Source organism: Periplaneta americana, chromosome 1 (genome assembly GCF_040183065.1).
Source record: "Periplaneta americana isolate PAMFEO1 chromosome 1, P.americana_PAMFEO1_priV1, whole genome shotgun sequence".
Taxonomy (NCBI): domain Eukaryota; kingdom Metazoa; phylum Arthropoda; class Insecta; order Blattodea; family Blattidae; genus Periplaneta; species Periplaneta americana.
This window is the reverse complement of record NC_091117.1, coordinates 125311420-125327887: the sequence shown is the minus strand read 5'-3', so window position 1 is coordinate 125327887 and position 16468 is coordinate 125311420. Positions and strand designations below refer to the sequence as shown.

Here is a 16468-nt window from a genome sequence, read left to right as displayed (position 1 = left end):
TATTAAAATGGATTTCAGGGAGGTGGGATATGATGATAGAGACTGGAGAAATCTTGCACAGGATAGGGACCTATGGCGGGCTTATGTGAGGGGGGCAATGAACCTCCGGGTTCCTTAAAAGCCATGAGTAAGTAAGTTAACAAAGTTATAACTAAGGTAATAATGTCATTTATACCACCCGATATGCAGTGATTTTAATAATAAAACTTATCTGCAATGCCCTAAGAAATGTAGCAATCACAATTTTGATTACAATCTCATAAGTTCCGTAAACAGTAGTCTAGTCTATTCTCTCTTATTGTTCATCGTCGTGCCAGCTATTCGTAGCGTTCTGAAGTGCGTGTTTTCTTTTTCTTTAACTGAAGATGATGATGTGAGCATGTTGTTATAACCATGATGGTGCACATTTTTATCGGGTGTTTACCAGTCGTATTTTCTCATAGGTAGAAAAAGGTACAAAGTACATTATTTTATCATGTTTAACAAGGCTCATCACTGTGGCAGTCTGGCTCTAACTCTGACGGTTCCGATTAGAGTCGCAAAGAGGAATACGTTGAATGTCCCTTCTCAGACGGGCACATATATTTAAAGATCAATTCGTTTTAATTGTCAAGTGATATGATACCGCAAATCAGTTCTTTACATTAGGCCATTTAGCAGAGCCACTAATGGCTCAGTTGCGCTGCGAACGCGCGTGTGAAGAGCTGCTTAATATACCAAATTTTTTGTAGATAATTGTTCAGTCTTCCAGTGAACATGGACGTAAAGGGAGATATTCTTTTGGCAACTTAGCTGATACGGAGAAAGAATAGACGTAAAAATAGAAGAAGAGTCTGGACCCATCCATTGGTTTTGGAAAGACAGAATCGAGGACTATTTCATACGTTATTTGATGATTTATATCACGAATATAAAAAGTCCCCCCTCCGAATGTTTAAGAAATCATTTCAAGAGCTTCTAGCAAGAATTACCAATGATATTCGAAAAAGAAAAAAAAAAACACACTGTGACACAATAGGCTATATACTGCCGTAGCGGTGTAAGGAATTGGTGGCCTAACATTCGTCCGTTAGCAGCGCCACGAACGCGCCACTAAAATACAGGCGTCGCTGTGACGCCGTGTTAAACCTGCAATTTAATTCTTGGTATCGCGACGAGGAGCGCCACTTTTAGTGGCAGGCACCAGCGGCGAAGCCAACCACGCTTTGATCGATAGGCCTATGTGCCAAAGTAGGGGGATCTTCTTTTCTGTAGACAAGTTCTGCGGTTGTAGTATTTAGGAGGTCCATGATCATTTTTCCAGGTTGGTTTACATTATTGTAGCCCCAAAGTTGGGAGTGGGCGTGAAAGTCACAAATTATGATAGTTTTAGGTTGTATATCAAACAAAGTTAGATGAAGGGGATTATTAGGCGGGTTATCGGCACTATACGTGTAGATTTTGAAATGTTGTTGATTTTTCCATACTTAAATTCTTGTTAGTTCTAGTTTGTCTTGCTTATCCATTTCTTTTATGATTTGAAAATTTGTCAAACCGTCTAGAGTCGACCGCTTTTTTTCGTACTTTTAACACTACTTCACAGACAATGCGATCTACTATTTCACTGAAAATGGTATGTTCTAGCGCACAACTCAGGGATTGTTTTCTGTTATTTTAATTTTATGAACTTTCACGGTCACTGAGGAAAATAAATTTTAAATGCCGGTCGACTCAACCCTGTACATGGTGTTAAGTTGACCACCATATTAGAAATACCTACATGTAAATGAATGTGTGCTCTCATTCCGGTCGATATCGATCTCCTTTTGAATGTTTTTGTTATTATTTACTTTATTATTTTTATTTTTAAAAGTTATTTGGGATAGGAAAACGCGAACTTTAATACAGTTATTTTAATCTGCATACATTAAATAGGTTAAGGCTCATAAATTTAATAGAAAATATTTAATTAATTAGCAGACATAAAATTACGTCAAACTACACACAACATTATCACATCATTAATGTACTAGGTGTAATTAATAAAATAGTCCTGAAATATACAGAAAATACAGTTTCCATCTCCTAATTAATATCATAACCCTGAAAATCAACACCAACACAGGAGCACTTAGTTTTCTTTCTACCTGAACATAGTCAATAAGACTCACATCCTCCACCTCAGTATATTTGAACTGGAATCCAGCACAATTCTAACAAAACGAAGTTCAAGTCCTTCTCCTGGAACCAGTTCCTCAATGCAACCGACATAAAATTTAATTGTATTTTTAGTTGGAAACTTCACTAAAAGCCGATCCCCTGGTTTAGGGTCATCGAAATTGTCATTATCATTGTTATCTTTCTCTTCAACCCACTCATCTGACGAATCTTTAGTGGAATGTCGTCCGTCTTCATCAGAATCACTGGACTCCTGGTATCCTCTCTGTTTTCTTTTCTTGGTGGTTTTCTTGGCTTCTCTTCTTCTTGTCTTTTTAGTTGAGACAGGACGAGAGATTTCTTCATTTGACTGAGATGTTCCGCCTTCAGTAGGCCTACTAATACTCGCAATACTTTTTCCTGGTTCAATTTCAATTTTCCTTTTCCTTTTCTTGGAAGCCAATTATTTTTCATATATCATGACCTGGAGCACTTTGATGACCGCTTCTCTCACAGTGCCGGTGAGTACTGAGATTCTGGAGACTCTGTCATACCAGATTATGGTAGTTCATTAAGGACTCTTTGTGGCTCGAATGGTTTAATTCCACAGGCCTTCATGGTCGACTCTGTACTGGAATACAACTTCAACTTCTGACATCTCTCAATAATACGGAAAAATATTTTTTGTTGTAATATGTTTTAAGCTTAAAATTCTGATTACAGAAATACAGTTATTTTGCATTGCATTACAGTTAAACAAGGCTAAATTGTTAAAAGTTAGACAGAGTACTTTTTTGTTACTATTTTTGCTATTGTCAACAATGAATTTTACATAATCAAGGACGCAAAATACGTTTGGCACTACCTTGCGAGATTGAAAGGGGAAGTGTTATCAGTCAGCTGGAAGCAAGCAGTGGTAGCTAGTGGGCAATTCTATTGGAACGTGCAATTAGAAAGTGTACACAGTGGTCGAATCTAGACCCCCAGGTCGACTCTAGACGGTTCCACGGAATTAATTTGTTGAAATGTAACATCACAAATGTTGCTTATGTAGCTAATTCAGTATTTGCGAAGTTTAAATCACTGTACCTCATATTGCGCCACATTTTTTCCACCCCTTGTAGCATACGTACACATAACCACATGTCCCTTAAACAGAGACGAATGCGACACTTCTTTTTTGCTCTATAGGTTTTGTCATGTGCTTCATATTGCTGTCTAGTATGAGAGTGTGTGAGAACAGCAGTTTTTGCTATTGTTAAGCAATTAACATGATGTCCATGAGCAATATTACCATCCTCTTCAGTAGTAGTCTATTTTGAATTCATGCAAAAACTTCCAGACATATGTTTAATGCAATTCTAGACAGTAGAGTGTCAAGCATGAAGTTGCAAGCAGTAGTGATATGTTTTCTTCTCGCAGAGAGGTAATGATATATTATATAAATAAGTACATTAATTGTAAATTATAGTTATTAACTTAGAACGGCCGGTAGCGGGCCCTGGCATCAATTATACCGGACTGTGTGATATTCTCCTGGAATTTCTCATTTCATTTTCTAAACATTTTACACGAATAAATATTTTATAGCGGAAATATTCTTAGGAGAATAATTTTCATGACTGTATCGAAAAGCACAGAACCAGGTCGTATCTATCTAAACTTACATGTATATCAATCAGATTTCTTCTTTGTTTTTCCACCACATATATTATTTGTGAAACTGCATTTTCTGCCATGGCTGTGCTTTTAAAACGAAACAGAGAAACCGCCTGCAACTTCCTGTCTTCGTTTGGCTATCACTTCAATTAATCACAGAATTAACAAGCTAACAAAGTCTCACTAGCCTCGCTATATCTTTAAAAATTCTTAGGTGTAATAAAAAATAAAAGAAACTAAACACAAAGGTTAACTTTATCAATAGCTTATAATTATTGCTGTGTTAATATGCTACATTTTAAAATTCATAACATTAACTAGTGTTGGAACTAGTGCTTAGAATTGAGATAGTCATTCATTTTTATACTCAAAATTACATACATTGCATGTAAAACATTCGTCGTATGTGTGTGTGATAAGTGTTTTGCCGACATATTGACATTCTTCTCCTGCTTCATCTACTCAGCTGACTTATGTGATGAGTTACAGCGCACAATAATTCTTTCCATCTACCTTTTCTTTTTCAAACAAACATAATTAAAATCAATTTAATAATACAATGTTCAATGTTATCTATTTTTTGTGTCAAATTTCTGGTGATGAGAAAGGGATAATATGTCGATGAAAATTAGCATAAATTAATTGATGATGTGGGATTGAAAAAACTACAACATGCTACAAAATTTTATTAGTCTAGTGATTGATAATGCATTAAATTATTTGTCAACATACTGTAACACACCGTTTTCATAGTGAACTGATACTCTTTAAGTCTTAAGATTATGCCATACTTAATTATTAATATTTTTGTTAATGACCACACTCCCTTTACAAAATTCGGTGTACGCCACTGGTGAGAATAGTTTCTCAAATCTGTACAAAGTACGTTTATCCCTTGTCGCAATTTCGCTACAGAGAGCTGCTTAAAACTAAGATCCGTTGATAAATCAGGTCTTCGCACGCCGCCGTATTTGAGCTATGTTGGGTTTGTTTCCGTTGCGCTATGGTTGAGTTATGGAAGGAATTTGGGTTTAATTTATATATTTCATAAAATTAGTTTCCAAAATGCATGGATGTGCTAACCCACATGAATTAAGTTGCCTATACTTTCGACACAAAAAATATAAGAATAGGAATAAAAGAGGCCAAAAGGGCAAAGTCTATATATATATAGTGATTAACTTCATTAATTGATCGGGTTGTTCTAAGGAATATATTAATAGCATTGGTTAGCAATGTTGTTAAGCAATATCAAGTAAATTAGATTATTTACATTAACAAAAATTAATTTAATCCAAAGAATGTGCCAGATGCTGAATTATTACGTTTTCAGAAAACTTATGAAAAATAACTTCAGAATATAATAATACAAACAATACCTTTTATTCAAGATGATGATAATAATAATAATAATAATAATAATAATAATAATAATAATAATATCTATTTGTCAGAAACCAGTGTACCAAGCCTGGATATTATATATGCCTATTCGCAAATAAAATAATCATACAAGCAGAAAACTATATTTAAAAAAAAATATTTCAAATAAAAAATGTTTCATGCCTTTTACTCTTAAAGTACCTAATGTACGATGAAAGAGTGATGGAACGGAGAAAAATTCTCTCCGGCGCCGGGATTTGAACCCGGGTTTTCAGCTCTACGTGCTGATGCTTTATCCACTAAGCCACGCCGGATACAACCCCGACGCCGGTTAGAATCGTCTCAGATTAAGCTCCATCTCTTGGGTTCCCTCTAGTGGCCGCCCTCTGCACTACGTCATAGATGTCTATGAACGCAGGACCGAAGTCCATACATGTGTTGAGGTGCACTCGAATAAGTGACTGGTTGGCCGGGATCCGACGGTATAGGCGCCGTCTTAAATCACAAAGTGATTTATTACGCATATCATATATATTTTGATGTACCGAGGTACATATGATATTTCCATGCAGATATTCTGCGTCATCATATGATGAAAGAGTGATGGAACGGAGAAAAATTCTCTCCTCAACACATGTATGGACTTCGGTCCTGCGTTCATAGACATCTATGACGTAGTGCAGAGGGCGGCCACTAGAGGGACCAAGAGATGGAGCTTAATCTGAGACGATTCTAACCGGCATCGGGGTTGTATCCAGCGTGGCTTAGTGGATAAAGCATCAGCACGTAGAGCTGAAAACCCGGGTTCAAATCCCGGCGCCGGAGAGAATTTTTCTCCGTTCCATCACTCTTTCATAATATGATGACGCAGAATATCTGCATGGAAATATCATATGTACCTCGGTACATCAAAATATATACCTAATGTACGCTTTTCGGTAGATTAAGTACAGAAATAGATTTACCCTGGACCGAAGAAAGAGTGCTTTCCCGCCTAGTACAATAAAATGGTGATACCATTGGGTTATGTGATGATTTCGTGTGAAAATGCCAGAAAAAATCATTGATTGGGTATGTATATAAAAAACGAAGATGTTTGAGTGTGTTTAAAGTGACATGCAACAATTTTGATGTTATTTTTAATGACGTAAGTAGGTTTTTCTTCTCCCGTTTGTTGTGCGTAGCGGGATTGAAGATTCATCATATTTTCGATTACAGTCTCTTAAAATTATACTGGATATGTTTGAAATACTTATCGAATCTCCAGTTCATTTTAAGTGATGTAGGCCTATTTTTAAAGTAGAAGAGATTGGTATATTGAGGCACCTGCCTCTACCCGAAATTTGCGTAAGTAACTGGAGCAAACCGTGGAAAACCCATGCAGGTTGCCCTGCCCGGAATTTGAACACGGGACCTTTTGAATAAAAGTCTCAAGGTACACTAAAGAATGGGTCACAAATTTTATAAGGCCAACCTGTTTTTTCTTTCATATTATATGAGATTTAGTTTGTAAAACAAGTAGGCCTATAAGCTGTTAGCTTCTTCGAATTTGGATATTAAAACTATCCCTTTATTAGTTTCGTGTTTAAATGACCATTTTTGACATTTTTGTGCGTTTTATGTCTGTCTATTTTAAATTAAAAGTCCCTACATCTTTTAGCTGTAATAGTTGCATTATATGAGACGTAGCCTAATATTTGAAATACGCTAAAGTTAGATAGCTTTCATACATTCTACATACAGGATTAGTTAAAAGTCCCGCACCACCTAAATAACTTTTGAAGCATGTGGTTCAGTGACATGAAACTTGGTGTGTGGGGATAACCATATACTAAGAACTCAATAATGGTATTACCGAGTTTTTTCTACTTCTGGTTTAACCGGAAGTAACTCCAACTCTCTTGTTTTAAATGGAACACCCAATATATATATATATATATATATATATATATATATATATATATATATATATAATTTCTTAATAGTGCTCATTCAGAGCTTTTCAAAAAGTACCCACACTTGATACTTCTGTACAAATTCAGTGTTGCTAAGTCAAGAAAACAGAAAAGTGTATCGAATATTAAAATAATAAAATACTCCTTCCTTAACAAAAACAAAGCTAGCTCAACTTCTAAATTCTGCGTTCAAACTGGTAGTCCTCAGCTGCTTGACAATGTGTCAGTCGATCATAGAAACCATTTAAGAAATGATTTAATCAGGCTTTAGGAATATCTTGCACCACTTCCATTATTCGATGCTCCAGATCTTCTAAGTTGTTGATATACTACTGACTTCAAATGGCCCAAAAAGAAGTCCAAAGGCAAAACATCTGGGGATCTAGCTGGCCACTCTATGTGACATCTCCTACCAATCCATCGTTGTGGAAAAACCTGGTCTAAATGCTCACGAACATTCTGTCCATAGTGAGCTGGAGTTCCATCTTGTTGGAAATAGACGGGGCTGGGCAAAATACTGACATCCAAGTATTTCAAATACAAATACAAAATACTTAAAAAAAATTGTATTTGAAATACAAATACAAAATACTTTTAAAACTTTAAGCAAAATACATTTGTATTTCAAATACTCAAAATACATTTGTATTTCAAATACTCGATACAATATGTAGGTCTAAAGCAGGCCTGCAGAACTCGCAAAGTAGGAGAACTATGGCGTCAGCTCACTCTACTTCTATTGGGGATGATCGACTTCCGCTCCGAGAATGAATGTTGATGCAGCCGAGCATAACTAGAACGCCGTGACCGCACAGGTAGAAAAGGTGGGTGGAGTAAAAGAGGGGAGGAAAACAGTCGCTCTCAAGAGCTACAGTTCTGCAGGCCTGGTCTAAAGAAATAAGAATATTGCTGAAAATCTAAAATATTATATTAACATTAAAAGTATTTTTATCTCGAAATTTTATATAAAAACTGTAACTGAACATACTTCTTTTCCCAGTCAGCAATGAAATTATGCTATATATGAATCATTACTGCTCCCTTTCAAAAAAACCAGTTTCTCAAGAAGTTTATCAGATAAGGATCCCCTTGCTGGTGAATGAATAAATCCTGCAAAACAGAACAGTCTTTCTACAGGCGCAGAGGAACACAAACTTGTAGTATACTTTATAAAGCTTGTTTCACTGTTGGGTAATTCTCTAGAGTGCATTGTCATTGCCATTGAAGAATTGTATGAGCTCATACTCCGCAGTAGATAAGTTCTTTTCTTTTTGCTTTTCAAAGTCTGTTGTACTTGAGTTGAAAACACAAAAATTGTTTTCATTGTCTGAACTGACCAAAGGTGTAGCAGAGAACTGCTCAGCTGATTTCACGCACATGTTCTGTATGCTCTTCTTATCATTTGGTGAGGCAGTGTCAGGTAGCCATCTCATCTTAAATGATGGGTGGAAGCAAGCTACCAAAATAGCTCAATTTGCTGCTGGGGTCAGATCAAACATCGCTTTAAATGTTGATGAAAGCAAACTCATTAGGATAGGAGTTACTTGGAATACATGGCGTAGATTGCTAAATAACAGAATATTTAATCTGTTTTTGAGGGAAATTAATGTGGACAAAGGTTGACCGTAATAGCAGGTCTTCTCGTTTTGCATTAAATCAAGGGCTACGACAATGGGTTTCAGAACTGCACAATATTCTTCAAGGTACTGAAACTCAACATCTTTGAAGGTTGGCAATCCCAGTTTTTCACATATACTGTTTATATCGTGTTTGAATTGCAATATTTGAGAGATTGAGTCATAAAGAGAATTCCATTGAGTTGGGCAAGGAAACTTTAATGAATATTTCAAGACATCTGATATAATTTCTGAGGATTTGGGTCTCCTAGACACATTCCATAATGCTGAACATTTAGCAAGTGTTGGGTGATGGATCCTTGATGCTGTTGGAGATTTCTTTATGGCATTAAGGAAATCAGTTGTGGCAAGAAAACTAAGTGTATGGCTAGCATATCTGAAATGGGCAGGCAAATAAGACAAAATTTCATTCTTCAAATCCAAATCCAAAACTTGAAGGACAAGAAGAAGAAAAGAGTATTTTAAGTATTTGTAATACAAAATACATCAATTTTATGTATTTAAATACAAAATACTTTCGAAAATACTTACAAATTACAAAATAAAAAAATATGAATTTATTTCAAAGAACCAATAATATGGCTACCAATCATACCAGCCCAAACATTAAGTTATTGCGTGTGGTTCTCCTTCATTCATTGTGGATTTACGTCTAACCAGTATCGGCAATTGTGTTTGTTGACAAATGCATTCAGGCAGAATGTGGCTTCATCTGAGAATACAATTTGTCTAAGAAAAGCCGGATTGTTGTTAATGCGCTCCATCGTTAATAAAATTCATAAAACTGCATTCTTCTGTCCTCGTCCTCTGAAAGTTCCTGCACAAGTTGCATTTTATAAGGATGTTGCTTAGCGCTTGTAAGGATTTTTATCTCGGAACTTTGGGTTATATTAGATTCTAACTCCAAATTTGTAGTAGGTACTTATGGATTTTCTTACATTCGGAGGAGAACGTCCAATGAAGTATTATCATCAGTTGCACTTTTCGGGCGACCTGATCTTGGTAAATCCTTTACACTTCAAGTTTCAGTGAATTTCATTGTCACTGTTATATGTGGAATTGGATTGCGATCCGGATGCATTCCATTAAATAAATTCGCCATACATTAGATCATTGTCTGTCTCCATAGCCAAAAATCATTAAAATTTGAATTCTTTCCCTTTCGCTCAACATCAGACAGAATTATTTAACCCACTAGAATGTTAGATTCAATTCCTTAAATAAGAAGTCTGTATCAATAAATATTTTTCCATAGATATAAAGAATGGACAATCAAATGACAGTAAGCAAAAGAAGCGTTTTGCCCATATTCCATGAATATAATCGAAGGACAGTCAAATCACAGTAAACAAAAGAAGCGTTTTGCTCGTATTATTCATCAGACCTACACTTTTCTGTTTTTTTTTTATTTAGCGACACTGAATTTGTACAGAAGTATCAAGTATGGGTACTTTTTAAAAAGGTCTTAATGAGCACTATTCAAAAATAAAAAATAAAAATATATTGGGTGTTCCATTTAAAATAAGAGAGTTGGAGTTACTTTCGGTTAAACCGGAAGTAGAAAAAACTCGGTAATACCATTATTGAGTTCTTAGAATATGGTTATCCCCACATACCAAGTTTCATGTCACTGAACCACATGCTTCAAAAGTTATTTAGGTGGTGCGGGACTTTTAACTGACCTTGTATATCACGTCATACAGACATTTGTTTAATAATGAAACATAAACAGCAATCGATGGCGCAAAGATGACGGATAAATACCAAAGAGTTTGTAATATATAACTAGAGACACCAACGGCGCTAGTTTCGAGTACAAAATTGAACCGCTGTTCGGCCGTCATTAAAGGGAGTTGATGCTTCGGCGGGAGTGCAAGCAGTTCATGCTTATTGAGGAGTACGGATAAATATAAGTACACTTGAAGGGAAATAATAAGAAAATGGTGAAATACTGCGCCGCAAATAATTGTTCGAACATAGCTACTATTGTAGGATGCCCAGGAAAGCATGCATATCTTAATATTTGGAAGAATGTTCCAAATGCAGTTCCTCCTTTGCTTGTGTTTACAGAATGTCGGAATATTTCTTGGATAAAGTTTTTCCAGAAACACATTAATCAGGTTTATAAGGTTGATTTCAACAATGTATGTAAGGGTTAGGTGCCATCACATTACAGTGGATTATAATAGCAGAGTGCATAAGAAAATCCGCAGACTATATCTGTCTAAAACTGTTTTGTTTCACAATAAATTAATTAATCATATAATTTCCGTTTTGTACAGCATGTACTTCTAGTTTCTGATTGTATTAAATGCAAAGAAATTAGTGAAAATATAGCTGATGGCCTAGCTAGGCCTATTATTACCACTACTACTAGGTCTACTATGACCACTACTACTAGGCCTACTATTACCACTACTACTAGTTCTATTATTACCACTCCAACTGACTAGGTCTCACTACTACTAGGCCTACTAATACCACCAAAACTAGGCCTACTATTACCACTACAACTAGGCCTACTATTACCACTACTACTAGGCCTACTATTACCACTACTACTAGGCCTACTATTACCACTACTATTAGTTCTATTATTACCACTCCCACTGACTAGGTCTCACTACTACTAGGCCTACTAATACCACCAAAACTAGGCCTACTATTACCACTACAACTAGGCCTATTATTACCACTACTACTAGGCCTACTATTACCACAAAAATTAAGCCTACTACTACCACTAATACTAGGCCTACTATTACCACTACTACTAGGCCTATTATTACCACTACTACTAGGTCTATTATTACCACTACTACTAAGCATATTATTATTACCACTACTACTAGGTCTACTATTACCACTACTACTAGGCCTACTATTATCACTACTACTAGTTCTATTATTACCACTCCCACTGACTAGGTGTCACTACTATTAGGCCTACTAATACCACCAAAACTAGGCCTACTATTACCACTACAACTAGGCCTATTATTACCACTACTACTAGGCCTACTATTACCACAAAAATTAAGCCTAATACTACCACTAATACTAGGCCTACTATTACCACTACTACTAGGCATATTATTACCACTACTACTAGGTCTACTACTACTAGTTCTATTATTACCACTACCACTGACTAGGTGTCACTACTATTAGGTCTACTAATACCACCAAAACTAGGCCTACTATTACCACTACAACTAGGCCTATTATTACCACTACTACTAGGCCTACTATTACCACAAAAATTAAGCCTAATACTACCACTAATACTAGGCCTACTATTACCACTACTACTAGGCCTATTATTACCACTACTACTAGGTCTACTATTACCACTACTACTAGGCCTACTATTGCCACTACTACTAGGCCTACTACTACTACCACCACTACTACAACACCTACTATTACCACTACTACTAGGCCTACTATTACCACTACTAATAGGCCTACTATTACCGTTACTACTACGCCTACTATTACCACTACTACTAGGCCTACTATTAACACTACTACTACGCCTACTAATACTACCAAAATTAGCTCTTCTATTACCATTACTACTAGGCCTATTACCACTACTACTAGGCCTACTATTACCACTACTACTAGGCCTACTAATACTACCAAAACTAGCCCTATTACCATTACTACTAGGTCTATTACCACTACTACAAGACCTATTATTACCACTACTACTAGGTCTATTATTACCACTACTACTAGGCCTATTATTACCATTACTACTAGGCCTACTATTACCACTACTACTAGGCCTACTATTACCACTACTCCTAGGCCTACTATTACCGCTACTAATTGTATTAAAAAGTCTGTACTGACCTCTAACTTGGTAGTCATCAACTACACAATGAATAGATTGTTTTATGATAACATTTATTCTCATTATATTTTAAATCAGTTTCCAGAATTTTTATGATCTCACATTTCACCACTAAATATTTTCTAAGCACCATATACCTTCCTCTTCCTTTGCATGAAAGGACAAATATAGATCATTTTAAATATTACAGTAAATATCCATTATTATGTCCTTAAAACAATAAAGTAATATTGAAAATTAATGTTGACATTGCCATTATTCAATATTTCACATACTTATCCAGAGCGTACAGTATATGGCGATTTAATTTATTTTTTAGAATATCACCAAAGATGAATCATTATAATACTTTAATAAATATAGCGCTCCTATGCCATTCATGTTTATTTCATCACGACTCATCCTTTGTAAAAGATGTTTAAAACGGTGTCTATCACCAGGCTACAACAATGTATTGTGGTACTGTTTTCGAATTTCGCGCCGCAAACACTCCCTTTAATGGCGGATGCTAGCCGATTCAATTTGTGACATTTTTCTTGCCTGCCACTCACGGGTATGTGTCTCTAGTAAGGGCCTGTACTACGATCGCCTGTTACAGCTCCAGATTCGTATACTCCAGTTTAGCAATCTGGAAGTTAAATATTTTGTTCTGTACTACCAGCGGATTTTAACTGCAGGATTGTTATCCGGAAGATATAGTAACATTTTTATTACGTTGGCAATGAAGTTACTGAAAATGTAGTGAAATTTATTGCGTTGGTATACCTTTCCCCGCGTATTTCATGTTTATGTTCCGTGTTTATATGGTACTATTTATTTTGAGGTTTTATTGTAAGCATTATTGTTATTATATTTTATTATAATGCTGAAGCTCCAGACAAGAAAATAACAGAGTGAAGAACAGAAACTTACACATACTGTATGAAGAAACTTTACATGGAAGCAAAAGGTAAGATTTTAAAGGTTATGTTTCTTTTCGAATAGTAATAATTCCTACAATATGATAATATTTTGGTTTTAATTAGTAGGCCTAAAGAGGACGGGTGCGGGTTCCAGCAAAAGTGCGTTTTTCTCCATAATCATTGTTTTATTCATGTGTAACTGCACAAGAAGTGTAGGTGGCAATTATTTTTGTATTGTAATTAATATTAAGTGTGCTTTCAGTTTGTTGTATAGCCTACATTATTAGTGAATAGGGCCTATTTCGGTAATTTTTTTAGAAATAATGTACTCACGGCTTCAAATCATGGGTCGAAGGCATAGTAACTCGTTTAAAAAGAAACGTTCACTGTTACTGATAATAATGAATGCTGTTTTTGGCCTGGGATTTCTAACCAACATTAGTACAGCAAGGTACACTGTTCCTAGCAAATTACCAATATTTCAGTATGTTAGGCCTACGTATTTTACTGTTAGTAAATGGGCGGATATTTTGTATTAGGCCTATAATACCATTCGATCACAGATAGGGCCTAACATTATTTTTTAAAAGAACAGCATGAGGTGGAGAGACGTTTCCACTAAAATGCAATATCTGTTGCTGCTACCAGTTCGACTATAATCACTCACTGTAATGCACATTCAACACCTCGTAAAATAACACAGAAACAGAAGATATTCAGTTTTTTCCAAAGTTTCTATGTACAGTATAGTCATGTTTGATATTGTACTGACAATCGTCCATTAAAAGCTCTTGCTTATTTAAGTATAGAAACTTAGATAAGGGAAAAAGAGAATTACAGTATATCTTCTAATGTTGTAGGTTGCATATGGAATTAACCTAGTTTTACTTCCTTTTTAGTAATATAGAATGAAGCATGGGAAGAATATAGTAACATCAGCACAAATACAAGGACCTGAAAACAGCTGAGAAGCAAATTTGAATTCTTGGAAAAGAACACAAAGAAAATTGCTGCTGCAGAGAGACAATGCAGGCTACAAACAATTGGAGCCCCTCCAACTGAAGCAAAACCAAATCCAAACTTAGCCAAGGTAAGTGATTTAATTCTCCTATCAATTGAGTGATTTCTCAGTGATTTTTATTAATATTCAATGCATAAGTTCACTTATATGTTAATTTATACAATTATTACATAATAAGCAGAGGAAATTGTATAACACAAGTTTGAATTCTTTTTATTTATTTATTTATTTATTCATTCATTCACTCATTTATTTATTTACTTACTTTTGTTACAGCCGAAGTAGTAACTAAACCAAGTTCCACTGATACCAGTGCAGCTAATAACACGAATGAGGTTAGTGTGTAAGGAATTAAGAGTCAGAAGAAGAGATGATGAGCTTTAGAGATAAAAGAAAATATTAGATTCTTGAAAGTTGTTATACAAATTTAATTTAATGTCGGTATTACTTTATAATACTATTATTTCTATTATTACCATTCAGGTTCACAGTGCAATTCTCTAGTTTTTGAAGTGAAACTGGACATCCCAACAATATCTCCAGGTAATTTGATTTATACTACAAAACATTCTTTCACATTCTACGTATGATCCTTTTCCAATCTGAAATAGCTGTAACATGTAAACACATTTTCAGCCAACATGTTGAAAATAAAACTAACACACATACTATATGAAATCTGCAGCAAGCAGTAGATAAATTAGATGCAAAAGTTAAAATATAAATTGTACATAATGATGAAATGGTCACAAGAAATGGATGTCATAAAAACTAAACATCATTGTATTATAATATTATGTGGGATTTGAGTGGGAATTTGAAATTTATAAATGTAGGCCTAAAAATAGAAAGTACACTAAACTGAAGAATTTATTTTGAGATTTCTCTGTAATGGGTTTGTAATTAGATTAGGCCACATTATGTTAAGTTGTATTTCAATTTTACCGTGAGGATTCTCATTTTGAAACTTGTGAATGATTTTTTGTGTACAGAAAAACTGAAAAATATCTTTTCATAAGGTAAAACAGAAACTGACTACACTCTATTTACAATAGAACTATTTGCTTGGTTTTCTCTCTCTCTCTTTTTTATTGCAGCTTCACTTTCTTATTGTTAAAAATGAGTTTGGATTAATAGCACGTTAGAAAATACAATACTGTTACAGCTGCTGACTTTGAAGTGTCCACACATTTATGATAAAACATCATCTTTCTCCAGAATTAAATATCTTATGAATTAATTCCACTCTTAAAATATTACAGAATCAGCTGGTGCAGCAGGTGAAGGTCTTCCACTGTACGGGTATTTACACAGTGTAATGAAAGTAAGTTTTAAGTGAAATTACTGGTTTATTCAGTGTAGGTAGTGTAGGCTAAACTCAGAAAGATCTGAATATAAGCATATATCCCTCTCTTAAATATTTCAGCTGATAATGGGATAATAGCTGATCGAGTTACACCCCAAGGATGCTTAAAAAAAAAAAAGAAAGAAAGAAAAAGCAAGCCCCTGAGGAATGCATTAGCCACATTGAAAAATCTTTCTCCATCTGTGAACTGTAAGTTTAATGTTGACTTACTTTTACTTGAGATGTTAGAAATTCATGAACTTCAGTACTATTACAGTGATTTCTTTAAAAAATACATTAGTTGAAAGTTGGAATCTAACATTATAACATAGAATGATTTGAAATAAAAGTAAGTCATATCCTCATGTTTGCAAAGAGATGGGGTTTGGAATATCAAAAGTAAGATTTGGAGTTTTTACATTACTTTTTCCTCCTCTTTAATGAATGGTCTATCTACAAAGACATCTTCAATTAGTGGCAGAAAGTAAATGCTACAATAATCACCCATTCTTTATGTTTTAACAAAAAATATGTTTAATTTTGTTGACCAGATTTGTTTGACCTGGAT

At 34.9% G+C, this 16468-nt stretch overlaps 1 protein-coding gene and 1 long non-coding RNA gene across 3 annotated transcripts in view; both read left to right on the top strand.

The window, feature by feature from the left end:
* The first annotated feature begins 3374 nt into the window (after positions 1-3374).
* Positions 3375-16468, top strand: part of LOC138700465 (glycine receptor subunit beta-type 4-like) — a 94417-nt gene continuing 81323 nt past the window's right edge. The window contains exon 1 of the mRNA XM_069827078.1: positions 3375-3562. Coding sequence (XP_069683179.1) covers positions 3483-3562 — 80 coding nt within the window. The 5' untranslated portion in view covers positions 3375-3482. The remainder of the gene's footprint in view (positions 3563-16468) is intronic.
* Positions 13208-15463, top strand: LOC138700454 (uncharacterized). 2 transcript variants are annotated; one of them, XR_011332350.1, is made up of 4 exons: positions 13208-13581; positions 14434-14624; positions 14832-14890; positions 15039-15463. It is a non-coding gene; the product is annotated as an uncharacterized lncRNA (long non-coding RNA). The 2 variants fall into 2 exon arrangements; XR_011332349.1 differs by having other exon boundaries at positions 13208-14624.